Here is a 24,993-nt window from a genome sequence, read left to right as displayed (position 1 = left end):
TTTTGTAAGCTGCCCTGAATACTTGGAGATAAAGTGAGGCATATATTTTAATAACAGAATGAATGAACAAGCAAACAAGCAAATTTGATGGACGCTCTGATGCAACAAAGAAATACTGTATGATCACAAGAATTACTTTCAAACTTAATGCAAAGATCAACTAAAGGAGGGAGAAAGATACTGAAGGAATTAAAGACAGAATCTCAATCATCCTTCTTATAAAATATGTACTTAGTATGAACTGGGGCATAACTGCACAGCAGCTGCCTATACTTGTCACTGGACACTCTGGAATACAACTACAATTATAGGGCAGCTGGGAAGAAATAACATTTCTCCACTGGGATTCTTATGTTCCAACAATAGCAACTCAGTAGCCTGTGATTGTACCAGAATGCACTCTGTCAGCCACAGGGATGGAAAAAGATCAGAACATTGTGAAGAGACCGGTTGTACTGCAGGAGGGCACCCAATTTATCAGACTAAGAACTACACAGTCATGTCCTTATATTTAAGGTACAATCCCTGATCTCTCTTGTTAAAAAAGGATGCCCAGGACCAGATCAGAAAGCTGAGATATATCTACTTCTCTGAGTTAATTAAGTGGTACTAGATCACATTCACCACTGGTGTGCTTTTTAATAAAAGGCAGAAAGGAAATGTCAAGAAATTGTTTAAACACCTGAAATTTTCCGGCTCTACACTGAGAGACCACATGTTGAGCATAACATAAACGAAGCGCACTATGTGCAATAAAGATGCTTTTGTGAAGAAATTGATGTTTCCTTTAAAAATTCTGCTGAATTATTGGGCTGCACTGCTGTTTAAGCGGTGGGAGTCATGGTAACCAGTTTGGAGTGTTGAGACCATAGTAAAATCACATCTGGGACTAATACAAGTAAACAGGAACAGTTAACAAACCCTCACAGAAATAATTGTACCTGTTGGTTTCTTACTCAGGGGAATAGCCAGGCCTGAGGACAGGGAGGATGGGGGGAGGGCAAAATCCCTGGGGCTCAGGCTTCCATCAAGCCTGGGCCATGACAAAAACTATACAAATTTATAATAAAATAAATTTGGGTACCTCAGCCTTGCGCATGCTAAGTTAAAACTGTCAATTAAAAACACATTTTAAAAATATAACAACATCTGATTTGGAGGAAAATTTAGGAAAGGGGGCAATCAGACATCTTGCCTCAGGCCCAGTGCCGGCTCTCAGCAGCCCTGGAAGCAGCTAGACTGTGCTTTTGGTTTTAGAATGGAAAAAATAAACAGCTAGATCAGGAAGCAAATCATCAGATAACAGAAAGAAGCAAAAACACTGGTTATAATGTGACCTTGACTTTTTCTTAATAGCTGCAATCTACCAGCACAGAATTCAGTACTAACAGTAGAAAAAATATGGTGTATATACAATAAAGTACAGACTGGCAGTGAAAAGGTTATATAGGCAAGCACAATTGTTGAATGTACGAAATACTGTAATGTATCATACACAGAGATGTGAGTGAGTGAAGGATAGAAATTCCAAAGAAAAAAGCTAGTGTGGAATCTCAGCATACCCAAGGACTAAATCTTTAGCTCCACAGTGAATTACACAAAACTGAGAAAATACAGTAACTGCATGCGTTAAATTCATTTCAAAGGATGTATCTTTTCACTTACCCTTTCTAGCCAATATGGAGATGTCAGAAATGTAGATGATCCATAATTTTCTCCAGAGGACTCTGAAGGGTATGGGTGAGGCAAGTTTAACCCCAGGTAAAGAACAAAGGGTTGGGTTAAGTTTGTTGCCTTCGTCCTTATCCAAGTTGCTGCCTCATCAGTGGCCTTCCAATCTTTCTGCATCACCCGCACAGATGTCTTGTTACCTGTAAGGTCTGCCACAGGCCGGCCTTCTTGATGAAGCAAAAAATCTACATTTCTGGTCCAAGCCTCGACACGGTTACTGAAAATAAGAACAGCAGTCAGTGCAGGCCATTCTAATGTACCAGCAAGATGCCAGCAAGAGTAACAGAATGTTCAAATTCTAGACATTGCCTTTTATGGGCTATTCACACATTATGCTACATACATTAAGCCCTGGAAACTGGGCTAAGGGACACATTTTAAGTGGTGATTCTCTATTATTTAGCAGAGGGAGAGCAACTGTGCCCATTCAGCCATAGCATCTATTCCAGTGGCTGTTTACTAGTATCTCTTTTGCATCTTAAAAAAAAAAAAAATCACTCCAAGACATTTCATTTATTTTGCTATGTGCACTTTGTGAACTTCTTTGGTTGAGAAGTAATATCAAAACAACATACATGCATTCCTTGATATTAGCAGTTTTGTGGATTGGGTTATCTGTAGTTCTCTGTGCCCATTACCTTTGTTTATTTTTATCACATTCACATGAAGCAATAATGTGTCTTGCTTTAACAAAACACTATGAGCAGAAAATTTATAGCAAGATAAGTAGGCAGGCAGCCTGGAGGCTCAAAGGGAGACTAAGAGCGAAGGTTAGGTTCCCGCTTCCTGTTAACAATTGCACTTGGTCTCCATTCCAAAAGCTCTCAAAAGCTTACACAATATTGAACATTTTCACGAAAGAAAGAAAGAAAGAAAGAAAGAAAGAAAGAAAGAAAGAAAGAAAGAAAGAAAGAAAGAAAGAAAGAAAGAAAGAAAGAAAGAAAGAAAGAAAGAAACTCCCACAAAGTATACAGAGAGGTGAAATTCTGTTTCAGCAACTCCAGTACCAAAACCTTTAACTACTTTTTAAATTCAAAGTTTCTGAAAAGGGAGTCACAGAATAATTTCAGAGCATGTATGTGCACCTGTAGCTCATAGCTACAACATTTCAGGTTTGTCTTACCCTGAATATTTTCCTGAGCTCATTATGGTGGTTTGTTTTTTTTTACTGTGACCTTAATATTTTCTTCATTAGGCATGCCTTTCCTTTGGGATTTTCTTAAAACAGCCTACTTGGGCAATGAGGACTAGAAACTTAATTTTAAAATGAAATTATTAGGATCTTATAAACATCTGCATATCACAAAACTGCATGAGTGCTTACATAGAGACCTAAAGATTGTATATTGCCAACTTTTGTCCTATGAGTATTATATTAAATTGTATTAAATAATTATAACAATTTTAAAAGGTCAAACTTTTGTCTCTTAGCACTTAACATTCAAAAACATTTCATCATATTTAGTGTAAATTGCTAAATATGATTATCAAATTGTAATATGAACACTATAATGAATAAAAAGCTTTTTTAAAAAAAGGTGAACATCTGGGCTGGAGCTCAGTGGTAAAATACATGATTTGCATGCAGAAGATCCCATGTTCAGTTATGTGGCATCAGCAGGAATGTCTGGAAAAGAGGCCTGTCTGGTGAGCAGCAGTGTTGACAGTACTGAGCTAGGTGGGCCAAATAAACTCAATACATGTTCATTACTATTTGAATATCTGTTCATACAGATATTCATACAGTATGAATATCTGTTCATACTGTTTGAATATCTCCATAACTGCATGGAGTCTTTATATACACAAAGAGAAAAGGGCAATCTTTTTATATGAAGCTGGTATTTCTCTGAATAACACTAGGTACAATGGAAAAGAAATTACAGGCACACAACTATTTTCTCTTTATTTTACAGCACAAAATATGACCCTCAGAAAGCCTATGTGTAGGTGACTACAAGTAGCCGCATCATGAAGAGACAGGCTATAACTTTTAAGAAGTACAAATAACTCCAGTTTTCACAAGGTATTGAAGTGCCTCTTCACTCTTATGATAAATGTAAGCCCTCTAAGAGGTCTTCGTGCTTCATAATGGATTTTACAGCTCCCAGGCAACAAGGACTCCTGAGAGTAGGAACAAGCATTTTATGTACACAGACAATATCAAGGTGATTCTAGAAAGGACTTTAAAAAAATTATTTGTGAAATGGTTTACTGTTGTGTATACCTTAAGAACAGAGAGGATATACTCAAAGGGATAATGGATCTTTTCAGATAAAAAAATGTAGTATCAGAACTTCAGGTTACAGCAGAGGGACTGTCCGTTCATGAGCAAGATAACATATGAACATCAAAGAGTGTTATACAATATCTGTAGATAGTCACAGCATCCTTTTATTAAAACCAACTGGAATGTCAAAAAAGTGGTGATCAAGTTTCTGAATTCTCCAGAACTCTGAAACAGATTGGCTGTTAAGTAAAAGGGATGGCAGAGCAGAGAAATAGCTGGGCATGTTGGGGAAAAAACCCAAGTCTGCAATTGATAGGACTAAACTAATGCACACAAGTGAGTGCAATAGAAGGGTGTTTCCAATCAGAAGGGACTCTTATTGGCAAAATACAGTTGCATGGTGGAGTGGGGATCTTGGTCAAGGCTACATGGGAGTGGCAGGTTCACTCAAGACAAAAATTTCTCCTCCTCAAAGCAGCACTTAGCCAAATGCGGCCCTCCTTGAGGGTGGCATATCTATCACAATTCTTCTTCCCACTCCCAGAAGCACTGTACAAAGTGCTCTACTAACCCACCACCCTGCTCCCCTCTGCAATTCCCCTTCTGGCTTCTTTCCCCTCTTTTAGAATCCAGGGAGGGAAAGGAGGAGAGGTGGTACAGAGTGGACAGAGGCAGATGTTCCTGACAAGGCCTCCGAAAGGAATTTTATTAAGGGGTACAGTTTCTTTTTGGGGTAGGGGAGGGGAAGTGTGGTCACAGAAATGAGCAGAACAGGGTTGGGGAGGGGGCAAAACAGGGGAGGAGGAGGATGGTAACAGCCAGAAAAGTCTTTGTCGCAAAAGCCCAGGTTTACTGGGTTTCCCTATGCAGAGCCGAGGTCTACCCGCCCACGCAGTGTTGGCAGCTACATACAATATGGAAAACCAAACAAACTGCAGAAATTCTCAAAATCCATGTAAAGTCATTTAAATATAGAAAATTATTGCAGAAAATTAGCATCATCATATTAAGGCTCGCACTAGAATGGAAAGTGTCCTGTGTGTACCAAAACTTACTTCTGCAGGAGTTATAGTCCCATAGTTATGTCCCTGTGTTCCTACGCTACTTCAAGGTAAGCGAGCTCAAGGTAAGCCAGAGAACTACTGTAGCAGGCCAACTTTCTCCCAGATCTGATACTGTGTTAAGGAGTGTTATGTATGCATTCCTCTGCCCGGTGCACACGGTTTGCAGCAGCAACTGCTGGCATGTACCTGTGGTAGTACTCCCAGCATCCCACACAGGCAGCAAGTCCGGGTGAGATACAAAAATGTGAAATCACAGGATATTTCTGGGGATCCTCCTTTGTATCCTGGGCTCCCTTTTTGACTCTGGGCCCAGGATCCAGGACCCAAAATATCGCCCCCCCTCCCCATATGGACCCTGCTACAAATCACATTTTCCCCACCATCTGAGATTATAGCAGAAGATCCTGGGAAAGGATAACTAGAGCAGGTACCTTGATGTAATGCATATCTAATATAAGAGATACAGAAAATAAACCAGAGTTTATCATAATCACCCTCGGTAACTGGGGCATAATTTCCAAAACATTAAGTGCATGGATCATAACTGCTGAGAAATTCACACTCTACATTATGGAGGAAAATGGTTATGGTTTCTTAGAAGTGCAGGAAAGATACTTTGCCTGTTTTGTTCTTCTTTATTTACTCACATGTGCCTAGGGTGAGTCATCCTGAAAGCAAGTTCCAGGAATGGCCATTATGGGAATTGTTCTTAATGTAACACGAGCTTTCTAACTGCACACTCCATTGCAAAAGAGAATTGTAGTCAGACCTCAGCCTTTGAGGTTGCCTCAGAATGCCTTTTAGCTATTAAAATAATATACAGCTGCTCCAGTTGAGGACAGTTAACGATACTGAGGCCTGAATCATAGTTAGGTGAAGTGGTCATGACCACAGACACGCCTGCGGCCTTGCCTATCCCAGAATCAATCTAATGTCAGTGTCCTTTTTTAAAAGGAACAAGTTCCTAGTCTTCATGATTTCCTGAGTATATCTTGAGAGAGAGAGAAAAAAATTTGTAATCAGCCAAGCAGCGCAGTGGTACCTCTTCTTTACATATCACTCAAAAAGAGCTCTTCTCTGTAATTTCAATAGATTTCCCTGGAGATTCCTGGGCTCATTACAGATGTTTATATTTTAATAATTTGTGTTTTCTTACCTACCCTAAGCTACTGAGGGCCCAATCCAATCCAACTTTCCAGGGCTGATGCAGCCACAATGCAGCACCGAGGCAAGGGAATAAACATCTCCTCACCTTAAGGAGGCCTCCGTGACTGCCCCCTCCCTACAGGATGCAGCACACTCTCCGTTGGCATGACTGTATTGGTGCTAGAAAATTGGATAGGATTGGATACTGAGACACAGTAGAAAAAATGATTGTTTATTCCATACACTAAATTTACATATAATGCATACACATACACCCCACCATACTGCCAATGAACTCAAGGCAGGTTGCAAATGAAAATTTATTTATTGAATCATCGCAGTCAACGCATTGAATACAACACAAAAGGAAGAGGGTTGGGGAGAGATGTGAAAGCAAGCTAATCCAGATATCAGTTCTAACATAATATTACACAATTGTTCTAATGCCCAGATAGAATGTCCACTGAGGATGGCAGTTGATGGAGTGAGCCTTGCTGCCTTTCTCTCTCAGGTAAGAATAGCTGCCAGTGAAAACAATTCTGAAGGGAAGGAACCAAACTGCCCCTGGTTTCAGTCAAGCCAACAGAGTGAGCCTCACAGTGTCATTTCTCCCTTAGATGGGTTCACAGCTTTTGAATAACTGAACAGGACTAAGGCTCCAAAGGCTTCTGAGAGAACTCAGCCATCATAGGATAAGAGGATGAGTCTTCATCAGGAAGCGGGGGGAAATGGACAGTTCTCACAATAAAGAAAAGGAAGTGGTGGGGATCCCCAAGGATCTGTGTGGTGATACAATGGGGAGTCACTATGGGGGTGCGAACTGCACTGGGTACCACAATGGAGGGAGACACCAGAGGAGGGGAACCAGAAATTTCCTGGTCAGGTCAGCCAGGAACTGGTTGGCAACCTTCAGTCTCGAAAGACTATGGTATAAGCCTACAGCACCCGGTATTCCCAGGCAGTCTCCCATCCAAGTACTAACCAGGCCTGACCCTGCTTAGCTTCAGAGATCAGACGAGATCAGGCATATGCAGGAGGGCAGATCTATCAGATAGGTAGACCTGGGCTGCTCCACATTGGGAAACCTGGTAGACTGGGACTCCAGAGCATCCTCTGTTGTAGCTGACCATGGGGGGGGGGGACGACTTGGCCATGGGTATGGCTGCCATGCATGTGGGTAGGGGTGAGCCCCCTAGATAGTAGACCTGGCCCTGCAGACAAAAATGCAAACTCTGACTCTGACTAGGAGGCCAGGTCTATATTTTTGACACCCGTTCTCACACCAAGGATCAATCCTTTTTGTTTTTGTTTTTTGTAATCATTTGCTTTTGCACAATTTGAGTCAGGGAAAGAAGAGTGAATAAAAACACAAGCAAACAATGCAGCAGCCTGCAGATAAGGACACAAGTGGATCAGCAGCTCATTTGCAGGAAGTATACAGAACCTGATGTTAAGTCAGGAGACTGAAAGTTAGTTGAGAGTGGAATGCGGAGAATCAGTGGGATACCGCAATCCCGGGCTATAAACTCTACAGGAGGGACAGGCAGGGGCGTGTTGGAGGTGGGGTGGCCCTTTATGTTAAGGAAGGGATAGAATCCAGCAAAGTAGAGATTGAAGGTGTGTCCGACTCCACCGTAGAATCTCTGTGGGTTAAATTACCAGGCTTGTGCAGCGATGTAATACGGGGGCATGCTATCGTCCTCCAGACCAGAAATCGGATGGGGACCTTGAAATGAGGAAACAGATCAGGGAGGTGACAAGGAGGGACAGGGTTGTAATCATGGGGGACTTCAATTATCCTCATATTGACTGGGTCAATTTGTGTTCTGGTCACGATAAGGAAATCGGATTTCTTGACGTGCTAAATGACTGTGGCTTAGAGCAGCTAGTCACGGAGCCCACCAGAGGACAGGTGACTCTGGATTTAATTTTGTGCGGTACGCAGGACCTGGTTAGAGATGTAAACGTTACTGAGCCATTGGGGAACAGTGATCATGCTGCGATCCGTTTTGACGTGCACGTTGGGGGAAGAATACCAGGCAAATCTCTAACAAAAACCCTTGACTTCCGACGGGCGGACTTCCCTCAAATGAGGAGGCTGGTTAGAAGGAGGTTGAAAGGGAGGGTAAAAAGAGTCCAATCTCTCCAGAGTGCATGGAGGCTGCTTAAAACAACAGTAATAGAGGCCCAGCAGAGGTGTATACCGCAAAGAAAGAAGGGTTCCACTAAATCCAGGAGGGTGCCCGCATGGCTAACCAGCCAAGTTAGAGAGGCTGTGAAGGGCAAGGAAGCTTCCTTCCGTAAATGGAAGTCTTGCCCTAATGAGGAGAATAAAAAGGAACATAAACTGTGGCAAAAGAAATGTAAGAAGGTGATATGGGAGGCCAAGAGAGACTATGAGGAACGCATGGCCAGCAACATTAAGGGGAATAATAAAAGCTTCTTCAAATATGTTAGAAGCAGGAAACCCGCCAGAGAAGCGGTTGGCCCTCTGGATGGTGAGGGAGGGAAAGGGGAGATAAAAGGAGACTTAGAGATGGCAGAGAAATTAAATGAATTCTTTGCATCTGTCTTCACGGCAGAAGACCTCGGGCAGATACCGCTGCCCGAATGGCCCCTCCTAACCGAGGAGTTAAGTCAGATAGAGGTTAAAAGAGAAGATGTTTCAGACCTCATTGATAAATTAAAGATCAATAAGTCACCGGGCCCTGATGGCATCCACCCAAGGGTTATTAAGGAATTGAAGAATGAAGTTGCAGATCTCTTGACTAAGGTATGCAACTTGTCCCTCAAAACGGCCACGGTGTCAGAAGATTGGAGGATAGCAAATGTCACGCCTATTTTTAAAAAGGGAAAGAGGGGGGACCCGGGAAACTATAGGCCGGTCAGCCTAACATTCATACCGGGTAAGATGGTGGAATGCCTCATCAAAGATAGGATCTCAAAACACATAGACGAACAGGCCTTGCTGAGGGAGAGTCAGCATGGCTTCTGTAAGGGTAAGTCTTGCCTCACGAACCTTATAGAATTCTTTGAAAAGGTCAACAGGCATGTGGATGCAGGAGAACCCGTGGACATTATATATCTGGACTTTCAGAAGGCGTTTGACACGGTCCCTCACCAAAGGCTACTGAAAAAACTCCACAATCAGGGAATTAGAGGACAGGTCCTCTCGTGGATTGAGAACTGGTTGGAGGCCAGGAAGCAGACAGTGGGTGTCAATGGGCAATTTTCACAATGGAGAGAGGTGAAAAGCGGTGTGCCCCAAGGATCTGTCCTGGGACCGATGCTTTTCAACCTCTTCATAAATGACCTGGAGACAGGGTTGAGCAGTGAAGTGGCTAAGTTTGCAGACGACACCAAACTTTTCCGAGTGGTAAAGACCAGAAGTGATTGTGAGGAGCTCCAGAAGGATCTCTCCAGACTGGCAGAATGGGCAGCAAAATGGCAGATGCGCTTCAATGTCAGTAAGTGTAAAGTCATGCACATTGGGGCAAAAAATCAAAACTTTAGATATAGGCTGATGGGTTCCGAGCTGTCTGTGACAGATCAGGAGAGAGATCTTGGGGTGGTGGTGGACAGGTCGATGAAAGTGTCGACCCAATGTGCGGCAGCAGTGAAGAAGGCCAATTCTATGCTTGGGATCATTAGGAAGGGTATTGAGAACAAAACGGCTAGTATTATAATGCCGTTGTACAAATCTATGGTAAGGCCACACCTGGAGTATTGTGTCCAGTTCTGGTCGCAGCATCTCAAAAAAGACATAGTGGAAATGGAAAAGGTGCAAAAGAGAGCGACTAAGATGATTACGGGGCTGGGGCAGCTTCCTTATGAGGAAAGGCTACGGCGTTTGGGCCTCTTCAGCCTAGAAAAGAGACGCTTGAGGGGGGACATGATTGAGACATACAAAATTATGCAGGGGATGGACAGAGTGGATAGGGAGATGCTCTTTACACTCTCACATAATACCAGAACCAGGGGACATCCACTAAAATTGAGTGTTGGGCGGGTTAGGACAGACAAAAGAAAATATTTCTTTACTCAGCGTATGGTCGGTCTGTGGAACTCCTTGCCACAGGATGTGGTGCTGGCGTCTAGCCTAGACGCCTTTAAAAGGGGATTGGACAAGTTTCTGGAGGAAAAATCCATTATGGGGTACAAGCCATGATGTGTATTTGCAACCTCCTGATTTTAGGAATGGGTTAAGTCAGAATGCCAGATGTAGGGGAGGGCATCAGGATGAGGTCTCTTGTTATCTGGTGTGCTCCCTAGGGCATTTGGTGGGCCGCTGTGAGATACAGGAAGCTGGACTAGATAGGCCTATGGCCTGATCCAGTGGGGCTGTTCTTATGTTCTTATGAGAGGCCAGAAAGACTTGGGATATTTACCAGTGTGGACACTTGGCTTGTGTGTCTCACTTTGCAGTCACTCTTGGGTTCCTGAAGGGAAGGCTGAAGCACATACCATTGCAGCCAGTTCTGGCTATCATTGCTGAGCCCTGACCCAATAGCTGGAGGGGAAGCAAGGGACGGGTAGATTCACCGGCAGCAGAGATGGGTTAAGCCTTCCTCACAAGCCTTTCCACTGGTCTGTGAGTCGCACTATACATCTCTCGGCACTGAACATGTTGCTTGGGAGAGAAAGGGTTGCCAGTGAGCTATTTTCTGCTCATTGACACACTCCAAAATCTTGTAGCATTTAGCCAAAACAGTCTATTGGTGAACAAGAAGGTAAACAGCTCTTGGCTCTTGTCTTTTACCAGTCAAGCAGGATGCTTTCAAAATACAGAAAAGGTGTATTATAAGATTGAAAGAACAGGCATAGGAGAACACTGGCAAAATCAAATCCAATATTTGAGTTTACAGGCAAAGTGAAAGAAAAGAAAGTCAGTGACTAACTCAACAGTCCCTGCATAAGATCCACTTAGAAGAAACAATTTTGGACCCAATCCTATCCAACTTTCCAGCACGAGTGCAGCCGCAATGCAGCCCAGAGGCAAGAGAACAAATTTTCCCACACCTTGAGGACGCCTCTGAAACTGCCTCCCCAACACAGGGCGCAGTGCGTACCCCATTGGCACAGCAGCACCGGCACTGGAAAACTGGATAGGATTTGGCCCTTCATCTCCTACACTGGAGAGCTTGCCTGGCTCATGCAGTTGAATCTCCTCTTTTCAAAATGGTTATGCAAAGTCCCTGCCAACCTTCCATTTTTATGAGGGACTTGGGGATTGGGTTTCTGTGATTTCACAGTCCCCTTTCCTGATGGGCAATGGAGAGGTGCTATCAGGGCTTCTTAACTAGACCATGAGCATGGCAGGGGAATCAAGAAGTCAAAAGACAGCTGAACAACTCACAGCTGAGCTCTCAAATGAGGCATCCCCCAGTGGTTGGCCAGGGGCTAGGACCAGAACCTAGCATAAGTCCCTCTCAGGATAGTTGCAAGTATTTTTATTTCTCTGCCAAAATGTATTTCTTAGTGCTCCTGGGAGGATATCATGGAACTGGAATTGGAACTTGTCATGTCTTCAACTGTTGATGAGGAGCTGCATCTGATGGACAAGAGCATTCTGAGGCAGTTAGGAGTGTAGGTTGCGGAAGTGAAGTCAGTTGGCCTCAGATGAGAGAGCAAAGTGGTCTCTAGAAACAGGGATTTTTCATTTGCTGATATCTTTTAATTTACTGTTAAGAATGTGAGTGAATATTGTGTTAGTTGTCAACAGGGAATTTAGAGAGGTTATTGCAAGTGACACTTCAGATTATTCAGGATTACGAAACTGTTAGAGCTGACTAAATTGATCAGCCCCACACAAAGCAAAGCTGAGTCTGAGATGACTTTAATATATCAAGAAAACTGCAGGCATTGTTACACAGCTTGTACTACAGAACAGTCAACCAAAAACTAACAAGGAGGTTAATTAGATATAGGAAGAGAAGCAACCAACAAGTTCTAGCCAATTTACAAGCTAAGTTACAGGCAACAAATCATACCAATATGTATGTAACTATACCCTGATGTATCTCTACTCACATGCTGTCACTTCTCCCACAGAAATCTCAAGCTGACTGCAGTGAACTCTGGCGAACCACTCCAAGCTGGGTGAATTGTCAACAAAATTGCAGAGGAGGTTCATTGTGAGTAAATACCATGATTCAAGAAATCTGAAGCAAGAAATCTGAACTCTACATGTGCACTGATGTGGCCCAGACTGGTGATGATTATGAAAGAGAAACAATTTTGAGTCATGGTGGCTATCTCAATAACGATTTCGAACAAGGGATGCTGTGAAGAAGATACATTCCACACTAGGGATTAATTAGGAAAATTGAAAACAAAGCTGCCAGTATTGCAACACCCTTAAATTATCGTGCAGCCATATTTGGAATACAATGTGCTGTTTTGGTCACCATCTCTCACAAAGCATAATTATAGACTTGGAGAAGATGCAGAAATGGGCAAATAAAATAATCATGGGGTTAGAGCACCCAGCATCTGAGGAAACTAAGATGTTTAGGATCTCTTAATTTAGAGGAAAGAGAACCTGCATGTAGGGGGAACCTGACTGAAGTCTTTAAAATTATGCTGTCAAGGAACTCCCCAAGAGACTGCAGGCTAACCCAGGGAAACAGCACCTAGTGGTCAACATTCTCACTCCCTTCCTGTTCCCTTCTTTCCCTTTTTGGACACGCAGCTGAATGGGGAAAAGACTTGGTAGAATACGTCTGCAGCCAACAGCCCAATCAGACCAGGATGGTGGGGGGGCGTCTGGCCAATACCCCCCTCCTAAAATGAACGTCAGGGGTTCTTATCACAATCACTGTCACAGCAGTGCCTGCGGAGCAAGGGAACATGACAATCCACTGTACTTCCCATATCCAGGGATCAGGCAGGCAAAGGGTTAAAATTTAACCAGTTTTATTAAATGATTAAATAAGAGGAGTAAACAAAATAGAAGATGAACAAGGCAATTAGATAAAAATGTACACTAAATAAGGTTAATAGAAGGCTGCTGTTACTGCTAATGGCCAACAGAAGGAGCTCTAGCTACTAATCCACTTGCCTCATTCTGCAATGTTTTGTAAACCAGTGGAAAAAATTCATTGAAATGAATCAGATCCTGACAGATCTCCGCTAGAATCTGTCCCAGTCCTAATTACCTGAAAGATGGCACTCCCAGACCACTTTATTTTGCTGCCCTGCGAGTAGGTGCTTCTGTGCAAGACCCAGAGTGAACTCTCCAGCAGCTGGAAGGAAGACCACTCAGTTCCTGGTGGTCCTGGTGCAGCTTTTAAGATCATAATATCACCGGTTTACCTGATTAGTGGAAAGGGATTACAAGATACCTGTCTGCCTTCCCCCCCTTGGAGCAGCACTGATGGGAATGTGAGCCAATTAGCAGCCACATCCCTGTCTCTGGCAGGAACTCTGACCCAAACAGAAGAGAATGAGCTTATGTCGCTTACAAAACAAAGGGACAAAAGCTACCTGTGATGCTCCCAGAACCTGAATTCACAGAAGCTTCTGGTGAGTTAAATTTGCCTAAAATATGGGAATACATACAAAAAGGGCCTGGGCTTCCCACCTCTTTTCTAAGTGGAAACACGGGGATTTATCACACACGCTATGGAAAAGGTGGGTAGAGTTTTCTTCCATTTCCCATAATTCTAGGTGACACAGTCAAGTTGATGGACATTGATTCAGAAGATAGGAGTTAAAGCAGTCAAAGAGTTCATTGTGCTTCCAGAGTTATTGTTGGGAGAAGTGTTTAATGTACAGTATCTTGTTTTTTAGTGTATTGCCCACTGTCCTGATAATTTGTACTGAAGGTCAGTATACAAGGCAATGAAAGAAAGACATAAAACAAATAAAAGACAAGAAACAAAATTAATTTCTGGGATTTGCTGCTACAAAAAGTGATGATGGTTACCAGTTTCATGGCCTTAAAAGGGGAAGAGACAGTGAAGAAGCCTAACAAAGGCTACTAATCATGATTGCCAAGTGGAACCTCTCAGTTCAGAGGCCACTAAATACCACTTGCTGTTGCCTTGACGCCTGGCTTCTGGGCTCCCCAGAAGCCTTTGACTAGTCACTGTGCAAAACAGGGTGCTAGACTAATGGACCCACTATGTTCTGATTCTGCAGGGGTTTCCAGGTAGTGTGATGGCCTTCTTGTGACATCACACGCTGACATCATAGTCCCTTGGTTCAACTGTCAGTTGGTCAGAACATTGCCCTCACTAGACCAGAAAGACCAGACCAGAAAGTCTTTACTCTGGAGCAGCGGTTTTCAACCGCTGTGCCGCGGCACACTGGTGTACCACGAGGCTGCCTCAGGTGTGCCATGGGGCCAAGGAGACAGGCAGCAGCTCCACGCATGTGGGAAAAGCGGCCACTTGGAGCCTCGCAAGGCAGCAGGAAGAAAAAGGAGCAGCCCGCAAAGGAGCTTCGAAGCTCCTGCTGTTGCGGGTGCCTGCCCTGCACGCTGATTGGGCGGGCAGCCAGCTGGGCAGCCAAAGAAGCCTGGAAGTGCTCCTGGCAGGTGGGAGTGTGGAGGGAGTGAGAGAGAGCAGTGAGCCAGAAGGTGGAAAGCAGGTATGGAACCAGCAAAGTAGCTGGCTGAAAAGGATCCTTGAGAGACCCTTTTCCTTACCTGCAACGCCCCAAAGTGACCCTCCCTGCATTGTCTCCACTGACAAGGCTTTGGCTTTGACAGCAAGGGCGTTGGGCCACAATCCTATCCACACTTACCTAGGAGTAAGCTCCATTGACTATAAGGGGGCTTACTTCTGAGTAAACGTACAGAGGCTTGGACTCTTGACTGCACTCTTCCTTGAATACATGAGCAGGCATTTGACACTCTTCTCCCCCACCCCACCCCACCCCACCCACACATTCCCCCATCATAATTACAGAACCCCTCTCTCATTGCCCCTCCCCTCCCTCTTCCCCACCTTCCAAAGTCCACATTGCCTCACATTCTCTCTCTTCCCCCCACCCCAGTGAATCCTGCACTTGTTTCAGTCACATCTCCTCACAGCCCCTCACCCCACATTTCTCCAGTATGTGCTCATTCTCACCTCTCTTTGCCAATGCTTTCTGGCATATCAAAGCATATCAATCGTAACATAATAATGTAATTAAAAACTAGTAGTGTGCCTTGACAACTTTAGTGCCTTGTCAGCGTGCCAAGAGCTGAAAAAGGTTGAAAATGGCTGCTCTAGAGGTTTATTCTAATTTAGTCTTTTTCATCTTTACTATTATAAAGAGATTGTGAGATCAAGAGGGAGGGAAGAAGAGAGTATTAGTGATCTTATTGGTTATTGTAGCATATTAGAAATGATGTTGGTTCTAATGATCAGGAGAGAGAGTTCACTTTCCAGCACTGACATAAGGGCAGTGCAGCTCTGAGATAAGGGAACAAACATTCCCTTTCTTTGAGGAGGCCTCTGTGAGTGCCACCCACCTACAGGATGCAGCACACATATCATTGGCACTGCTATGCCAGCGCTGGAAAGCACTGACATAAGGGGTTAGGATTGTGCCCTCTGTCTCTGGAAGTCACTCCAAACTCCAGATGGCCAGTAAGCCAAGCAGAAGTTGTCCATTCCATTGTTTAGCTTCTCCCCATTGATCTATTCTAGATGGGAGCTATCTTGAATCCTGTTCTGTTAAAGGAACCCACGGATTGTCTTGTAGTGTCAGGGAAAAGCAGTTTTGAAATTAAGAAGGATAAAGCCCTTGTAGAATCAACACAAGATGAAAAAAGGTCTAGAAGGCAGTCCAAAAAAAGAGAGGATGTTTTGTAAGATGCTGGTTGAAAACCATCTGTACAAGGAAATGCTAAAACCCTTTGGCTCTGGGGCCACTTTTAGAGGTGGATTGGAATCTTCCATCAGGTGGTGGTGGTGGAGGAGGCAAAGAAGGAGAAATTGTTGGGATAGAAGGAAAGAATGAAGACTACTGATTGTATTTTATAATCCACAGCATCGCCCTATAGGAAGACAATTTAGGATCAGATTAAAGAAAGTTGAGTGAAGCCAAGCTTGAAGTTGTGGCCATTGGAAGAGAGCATTTGTAACAAAATTGCTGAATCTGATTTCAAGAAATTAAACAGGTACAGTGGCAGTAATTCTTGTCCTGAAGAGTTGTCAGTGACAAAGAGCCAGTGAACTGTGGCATTTGGAGGAATGAAAAGTGTGGGAGGGAGGCTGGAGCAACCCTATTGGACTCCACTCTGCGTCAACTCTCATCTTTTCTATCTTGCCCCATGGTCTTCATCAGGCAGCGATGAAAGATGTCCTGCTCAGATCTATGTCTGTACCTGCCATCCTGACTGCAAAGATTATCGCATCCAAACAAAGGTGAAATATCTCTTTTAAAGAGGCTGGAGAGCGGCTCATTATTTTTAGCTTTATACCTGGCTTTTCAATCAAAATTATCCCCACGACAGCTTATAATAATACAAAGCAAACCAGAAATTTTTAAGCCTCTGACCAATGACAGAGGCTAGAGTTTGTTGCTTTGTTGCATTGCACTTGCCAGTCACCGAGCAACTGGAAGTTAGAGCAGAGTTCATTTCAGGCTCTGAGAGAGAGAGAGAGAGAGAGAGAGAGCTGTCTACAGTTGCAACATTCTCTGGCCAATGGTGGGAGGGGCAGCTGACCTTCCCTATACCATGATGTTCATCCTGGGGGGTCTGAGTGAAGCCTCTCAGGGGCCCTTAGTCCCTTCTGAATCTCTTCACAGCAGTTAGGCATTGTCCCCAGTCCCCTGGGGGCTGGGGATAAGAATAGGCCCTCGGTTTGGCTGTACTTGTTGTAAGAAGCGACTAAACAGCCATCGGGTAGATGAGACTCCTTAGCCTGGGAAGGCAGCTCATCTGAGAGAAGGAAAACTCTGATCCCAAACCTCCACTGCCTTGTGGCTACATCCAGTTATGGAAAAGGCTTCAGGAGTCAACCTCGAGGCAAAATCCAGAGCCGGAGTCCCTGAGGCAGTTCACGGCTGAACACAGTCACGTTCTGACAACTCCTGTGACGCTGCTGGAACCAGCTGTATTGGCTTCTGCCTTTCCATTGGACCATTTCAGCGATGTGGAGAGGGGGGATTTGCTGCATGGGTAACGGTTTCTCCTCTATATCTACTTTACCCAGGCTTCACGCACTGGAGAAAACACTCTGTTCCAGAACCACTATTCAGAGCGCGATACCATAGTCTTCCGAGACTGAAGGATGCCAACAGGGTGGAGGAAATGATGAACCAGGGTAGGTATACTTTGTTATGTAGGCAGGGAAACAGAAGAACTCTTTTCTTTTGTTGCCATGGGAAAAATCACAGGGGAAGCCCATAAGAAAGGAAGGGATGTCTCATTGCCCTAGCCTCTACAGGCAGTTCAACTACCACTAGTAATACTACTAGTGATACTACTAGTAGTAATAGTACATAATACTACTACTAGTATTAGTAGTAATAATAGATAATAATAATAATAGATAATAATAATTACAATAACAATAGCAACAATAATAATAGTGAATCTTGGGAAATGTTGGTTAAAGAATCCAACTTTGTTCCCTTCTCTTTTTTCCTTTTTGTTTGTTTGTTTGTTTGTTTGTTTGTTTTTAATTAACACACACACAGACATACAAACATAATATACATTTAGGAGTGCTAAATACCATATACCATTACTCATTAATCATACTATATCTCCTAATCTACTACTCATCTACTTCTGCCTCTGATTAGTTTATCCATTTATTTATATAATATATACTAAATTTTCCCTAATGCCCTGTACTATATTTTCTAAATTTTCACTTTCTATCAAACATAAACTTACTTCAATTACTCATTAATATTAAAACAAAATAATCTAATTACCAAAGTATAACATATAAAACAATTCTTCCATCTACTTCTAACTCGTCTACTCATTTATATATTTCTTATATCAAATATAATAGATTTTTCCTAATTCCCTATAATATCTTTTCTAAATATTCACTTATCATCTCAACTAGTTCAATTACTCATTAATATCAAATAATAATAATCTAATTTCCACATTATAATAAAGCCAACAATCTCTTATAATATGTTCTTTACCATTCTCCAATCTAATTCTCCAGTTTGATTACATTTTTTCTTTAACATACTAACCACCTATAAAACAATTCATCCACACGATAACATTTCCAGTTATTTTTTCTAATTCATTCTAATTCATATATATCAATTTCGTATATATTTTTCAAGTAAATTTAAACCAGTTATTAACTAAATAAAATCCTCCAATTTTCTTTAACCCTGAGGTTTCTTTTTCTTTCTTTCCATTTTTGCTCCTGTAATATCTTTTATTAAATCTGTAATATCTTTTATTTATCTCCATAACAGAATCCAGTAAGCCCACACTTTCTCGTATAAGGTATGTTCATTCTTCCAATTAACTGGTATATGTTTTCTTCTTGTTGTTGTTCCAACAAATTTTGTGCACCCATGTTACTCTGTCCATCTTCTCTATTTCCATCAGCATCCCCTCTAGATCTTGTTGATTTTCCACTCTTCTAATTTCTGTATCCACGCTTCTGATTATGATTTCATCCCTCACCATCATCTTTTCCACTTTCTCCTTCTGTTTTCTTCACATCTTCCAATTGCTCCTTGCACACATCTATCTGTTGAGAGAGAGTCTTTAAACTGGCTTGAATCTGCAAGGACCAACTCAACTGCTGTCTTCTCATTGTGAGCAATTTTTCCAAATTTTTGAAGAGCATTTGAGTCCAAATATCTGGAACAGGCTCCATCTTGCAATTTCTCTCTAATCCACAAGATGTCCTCAGCGTATTATTCTTCTTACTTCCACTGCATGTTTTTTCAGTCAGGCATTTTTTGAATTTTTCTTACAGATAACAGTGTGATTAATGGAGAAAAACAAAACGGAAGAAACAGTCTCAAGGAGACAAAACTCTTTCAAGTCTAATAAAAAATTATGTCCACAAGTAATTCTGGATTTTAGTCCACACACCAAATTATATTTATAATTATAATCCACAATTGATTTATTCCACTACAAAGATGAAGAGCACTTTCAACATCCTTAAAAAGTTTCTCATTAACGCCTTCAGAGTATCCAGGGCTTTTCGCCAAATCAGTCAATCAAAGCCGGGGACAATATTAACACATACTTATCTTAAATTTCCAACTTAAACTTTATGCTTCTTGCTTTTTCTTCCATATGGTATCTTAGCATGGAGCCAGCAGCTTGATTGCAGACACTGCACCTTCCCCAATACTGTCCCTGACTATTAGGTTTCCGAGAAGAAAGCCCCCCCCCCCCCCAGTTGGGCTTTCAAAATCTCTGTTACCTGCACCGTGGAAAGATCTTATCTCTCCTGATAAAGATCTTCAGATCTTCTTCAGACCTACAGTTTTTTGGGGGAAAACAGACTGTCTCTCAGGAGCCCCTGGAGACATGTCTGTTCATTCACTGTTGGCTCCTCCTCCCAACTTTGTTCCCTTCTCATCTGCACCAGAGAATCCCTGGACACAGGTTAATAAGAAATTTAAAGAGAAGGGTTCACCCTCACCTTCTAGCCTTCTGAACATGTCTGGGACTCTGGAGGGTACTGGTCACCTTTAGCTATTACTTACCACCATTATCTAGATCCAAACCAGGGGGCTCTATGTGTGCCATTTACCCACTGAAGCCAATAGAAGTTTTTTTCCCCAGGACATGGAGCATGCAGAGGGAGGTCCTGAATGACAGCCCAATCCAAATCTACCCCAGTGGCATGTTTGCACTACCCAGAGAGTGAGCAGCAACAGCAGACTGCGCCACCCCATCTATTCCACAGCCACCAGCAGAGCAGAGGTAAGCACCACATGGTCTGGGGATATGGGGAGGGTGGCAGGAGGGTGTAGTGGGGGAGGGCCAGACCTGGGAGGAGGGGGTGGGACCAGCAAAGACCTCCTCCTCCAAATCCTATCCCCCATGTCAGGCTTGAAAGCCTGATGCAGGGCTTCTCGAATCTGAGCCAGTGAAATAAATGGTGCAGACTTAAGAAGCCCCATTGAACAGTTTAGGGCTTTACTTGGGGTGAGAAGATGAAAGGAGAGCTCCAGCCTGCTCAGATCCAGCACAGGATCTGCTGGTAGCCATTTGGAGCTACCCTTCCTGTGCTGGATAGGATTGGGCTGTGAAACTGCAATAGAAGTTAGGCTTAAAACCTCCTTTGCCTTTCACTGCAACCCTTATTTGGGTTGTCCTCAGGCCATATTGTATTTATAGGGGGAAAAGATACCAATATGTAAGGGCCAATAAAACGATCAAAGTCATATCTAGTTGGGCCACAAACCAACATCCCTAGTCACTGTCTCCCAAGATCCCAACCTTGCCATAGAAAAAATATGGCCCTTTCCAAGAAGAACTTGGAACCAAAAGGCAAGCAGAGAAGTAGCCATTACCATTTGCTCTGGGCACCCTAGCACAATTTTGATCCATCAAACCCAACTTTGTCCAGACTCCTTCATTTGTCTGGTGACCCACTCTCCTAGCTCCTATCCTAAATCGTATTTTAGAAAAGCATAAGTAACTCTTCTCTTCAATTCTCTTCTCCCCAGATAACCTTATATATACAGACGTCCACCGCTTAACAACCTTCTGCTTAACAACCGACTGCATATATGACTATGGTCAAAGCACAACAAAGAGGCTCCTTAATGAGGCAGTCAGGACTCCCATAGTCACCAGCAGAGTGCCTGTTTACACAACAAAGAGGCTCTTAATGCAAAGAAGAGGCAATCTGTCTCCAGTAGCCTGTGTAGCCAGCAAGTTTCTGGCTACACAGTGTCTGTTTACACAACAAAGTGTGTAAACAAAGTGTCTGTTTACACAACAAAGGCATTAGATTGGGCTTAATGTCCACTTAACAACCCAATTGCATAACAACGGGGATTGGAGAACATTGGAGAACAAAAGTGGCACACACCTGTATAAAGATATTGATGAACAAGAAGAAGGAGATCTGAGCCAACATCTAGAACCTTACTGCCTCCTGACTGAACCTGACTCAGATCTGCCAACCAGAGTAATATGAAGACTTTAAAGGCACAATCCTAACTAGGTCTACTCAGAAGTAAGTCCTATTGTGTTCAATGGGACTTACTCCCAGGAAAGTGAGGTCAGGATTGCAGCTTAAGTCTGCCAACTAGCAAGTAGGTAATGATGATTTTCTTAAACCAAGGAAAAAGTGGAAGTTCCCAAAGCCTGGATATGGTAAGCTCAAGCATTGTTCTCCCTCTACCGAAGAAACCAACTTCTCCCCAAAAGTAAAAGGGAAAAACTAAAAAGAACATTGAATGAACTGGAGGAAAATTAAAAAAACAGGGAAAAATTCAAAAGAGGTGAAAAAGAAAACAGAATACAGTGACAGAAAGAAAACAACAAATAGAAAAACATAAATGGCTCTGGAAATAAAAGCAGAAGAAAGAAAGAAAGAAAGAAAGAAAGAAAGAAAGAAAGAAAGAAAGAAAGAAAGAAAGAAAAATAAAATTCAATGGAGGTAGAAGGTAGGAATTTCAGGAAGGATGGAAGAAATAAGGGAGTCAAAACAGAAAAGAGAGGAAGATGGTGGGAAATTGAGACTATGTAAAGAAAAGGAAAGTAAGCCAGAGATAGGAGGTGATAAGTAATATCTGATGAAGGGCACCCTGCTGGTCCCTCTGGGGCTGCAAGGCGATGGCAGAAATATTTCAACTAAATAAACACATAACAAGAAAGAATAAAAGGAAAGCAGATGGTAGGAAATTGAGGCAGAAGTGATACAGAGGCAATCTATGGCCAACTTGAACCTGAACATGTAAGAAAGAATAAAAGAGAGGTAGGTGGCGGGAAGTTAAAACAGGACTGAAGGAGGAGAGGGGAAAGAAATAAAAAGTGCTAAGCAGTGGAAAGCAGAAGCAAAACTGAAGAAGGAAAGGGGCAATAAGAGAGATGTAAGTAGTGATCAAATTTAGGGCCCAATCCTTTCCAACTTTCCAGTGCCGGTGCAGCTGTGCCAATGGGGTGTGCACTGCATCCTGTGGTGGGAGGCAGTCACAGAGGTATCCTCAAAGTATGGGAACATTTGTTCCCTTACCTTGGGGCTGCATTGCAGCTACACCGGTGCTGGAAAGTTGGATAGGATTGGGCCCTTAGTCTGATCATGTGAAAAAGAAAAGAAGGGACAAAGGTGAGCTAACAGGTGGGCAAAAAAATAATGTCAGAAAGAAAAGGAGGTATAAAAGAGAGCAAAGCATGGGCATACTAAGCACATAATGCAAGAAAGAATAGAGTACAGCTCAATGTAGCCAACTGAGCCTGAAAACATAGGAGGAAAAGGGGAGAGTTCAGAGGCAAGAAAAAAGCAGCAACATAGAGATATGGCTGTGGTCAAACAGAGACTGATAATGTATGAAAGACAAGCAGAGACCTAAGTGCGGCCACATTGAGTGAGCCTGCTAATGTAGAGAAAAAAGGTGGAATAAGGGGGAACATAGCTGGAAGCACAAGAAAGGAATAAGGCACACCTAAGCAGTGGCAAATTGGGATTGATGTAAGAAAGAAGAGGAAGAAAAGAGAGCTTAGTGTGGCCAAATTGTTGACAACATAGGAAGGAAAAGGTGGAATATGGAAGAACTCAGTGGGAAAGAAAAGAAAAAGGACAGGACACAGGACAGGAATGGCCAAACAGAGCCTCATAATTTAAAAAAGAAATGAAGGAATAAAAGAGAGCTAAGTGTGTCCACACTAATAATGTAGGACAAAAAAGGTGGAGTAGCTCACTGATGGGAAGGAAAAAACAGAGTAAGATACAGGTAAGTGATAGTCAATTTTAGCCTGGTAATGTACTAATGAAATAAAAGAACTTAGTGTGCCGAAACTGAGGGCGCAATCCTAAGCACACCCTGGGCCGGTGTAACTCCCTTGCGCCAGCCCAGGAGGGTCACAAACATGCCGTAAAGCACATGTGCACCTCCACATGTGTCAGCTGGGCTGGAGCAGGGAAGCACACTGGCCCATGGAGGCTGCATCCAGCCTCCGCACTGATACAGAGAGGTAAGGCTGTATTGGCTGAGCTCAGCCAACACAGGCGTCTAGAGAGGAAGCAGGGAGGTGGTGTTCTGGGGCAGGAGAGGGTGGGTGGAAGGCGTTCCAGGGAGTGGGTGAACGAAGAGCGAGAGGCGAAGCTGGAACCGGGCAGTTATACTGGATCCCAACCCTGTTCCCTGAGCAGCATGGAGCGGCTCCAAGCCGCTTCATTCTCCTCGGACTTGCGTCACCTCCTGAGATGGCGCAGGTCTGAGAAGACCCACTGGGGCTGTGGTGGCTTACCCAGGGGTAAGGGGAAGATTTTCCCTTGCGCTTGATACAGTGCAGGCCTCCTGGTCTGACTGTTCCAGTGCAAGATAGGATTGCACTGTGAGTCTGATAATGCAGGAAATAAACAAGGAATAAGGGAGAGCTCAGTAGAAAAGAAATACGACACAAGTAAGAAGTGGCCAAAATGAAATAATGCAAGATGGAATTGAAAGAATAAGATAGAGTCATGAGTGGTCAAATAGAACCTCATAATGTAAAAAAGGAAAGAATAAAAGAGAGATAAGTGTGGCCAAATTGAGCCTAATAACATAGGAGAGGACAATAAGGAATGAGAGAGAGAGATCAGTGGGGAAGGGAAAAAAGGAATAACACATAGGCGAGTAGTGGCCAAATTGACAACACAATCCTATGCATGTCTACTCAGAAGTAAGCCCCATTTTGTTAAGTTGGGTTTATGTCCAAGAAAGTGTGCACAGGATTGCAGTCTCAGCCTCAAACTCAGAGAGAAAAGGCAGAAAAATACAGAGCCACATGTGAGCAATCGAAGCCTCATAAGGTATGAAATAAAAGAGTGTAAAACAGAGGGCATTATGTGGACTAAAGAACATAAGAAGAGCCCCACTGGATCAGGTCAAAGGCCCATTTAGTCCAGCTTCCTGTATCGCACAGTAGCCCACCAGATGCCTCAGGGAGCACAAAAGATGATGGGTAGCCCAATCCTGAACTGCATGGAGCGCGAGGCTGCTATGGTGCCAAAATGGTGGCCGAAGCATTCAATGTGCCCCAGGCAACCGCCATCACCTCCTCAGGAGAAGGGGACTTTTGTCCCCTTCCCCAACATAAGTAGCCCCACAATGGGGCTACTCAATTACGTACCTGCTATAAAGTGGGCACAGAGTAACAGAGTTCTGTGTCGAGCCAAGTGACTCCACGCAAAGCTCTAAATTTGGTGGAGCAGAGCTTCACCAGTGCTGCTCCCTTCCTCCCCGGTCCCTCCCACCACGCCTCCGTCCCACCCTCTGCCCACCCTCTGCCCCATCCCAGAACACCTCCTCCCTATCCCCCACTGCCTCCCATCCCCCACTGTCCCGTCCCCCCCACATCCCCACTAACCTCTCCACCACCACGCAGTCTAGGCAACCACTGAGCAGCGGACCATCAGCCTCCCACTGGCACTGGTCCAATGTGGGCTCGTGCTGGGCTAGCTCCAGCGATAGTGTGTGCCGGCAGTAAGCTGGCACACGGAACTCAGGATTGGGCTCTCAATCATGTTGACACTCCTTTCCACCTGGTATTCTGAAGTATCCTACTTCTAAAACCAGGAGATTGCACAAACCTGTCATGGCATGTAACCTGTAAAAGACTTTTCTTCTAAAAATCTGTCCAATCCCCCTTTAAAGGCATCTAGGCCAGATGTCATCATCACATCCTGTGGCACAGATCAATTACCCACTGGGTGA

The 24,993-nt window shown here is 43.5% G+C and overlaps 1 protein-coding gene and 1 pseudogene across 2 annotated transcripts in view; both read right to left on the bottom strand.

The window, feature by feature from the left end:
* Positions 1-24,993, bottom strand: part of ARSK (arylsulfatase family member K) — a 59,154-nt gene that overhangs the window by 12,142 nt on the left and 22,019 nt on the right. For both annotated transcript variants that reach the window (XM_066616142.1, XM_066616141.1), the window contains exon 4: positions 1,666-1,948. In XM_066616142.1, the coding sequence (XP_066472239.1) occupies positions 1,666-1,948 (283 nt within the window). The remainder of the gene's footprint in view (positions 1-1,665; positions 1,949-24,993) is intronic.
* LOC136642757 (5S ribosomal RNA) lies at positions 7,105-7,223 on the bottom strand (annotated as a pseudogene).

The sequence above is a fragment of the Tiliqua scincoides genome, chromosome 2 (genome assembly GCF_035046505.1).
Source record: "Tiliqua scincoides isolate rTilSci1 chromosome 2, rTilSci1.hap2, whole genome shotgun sequence".
Lineage (NCBI taxonomy): Eukaryota > Metazoa > Chordata > Lepidosauria > Squamata > Scincidae > Tiliqua > Tiliqua scincoides.
This window is presented reverse-complemented; position numbering and strand designations above follow the sequence as displayed.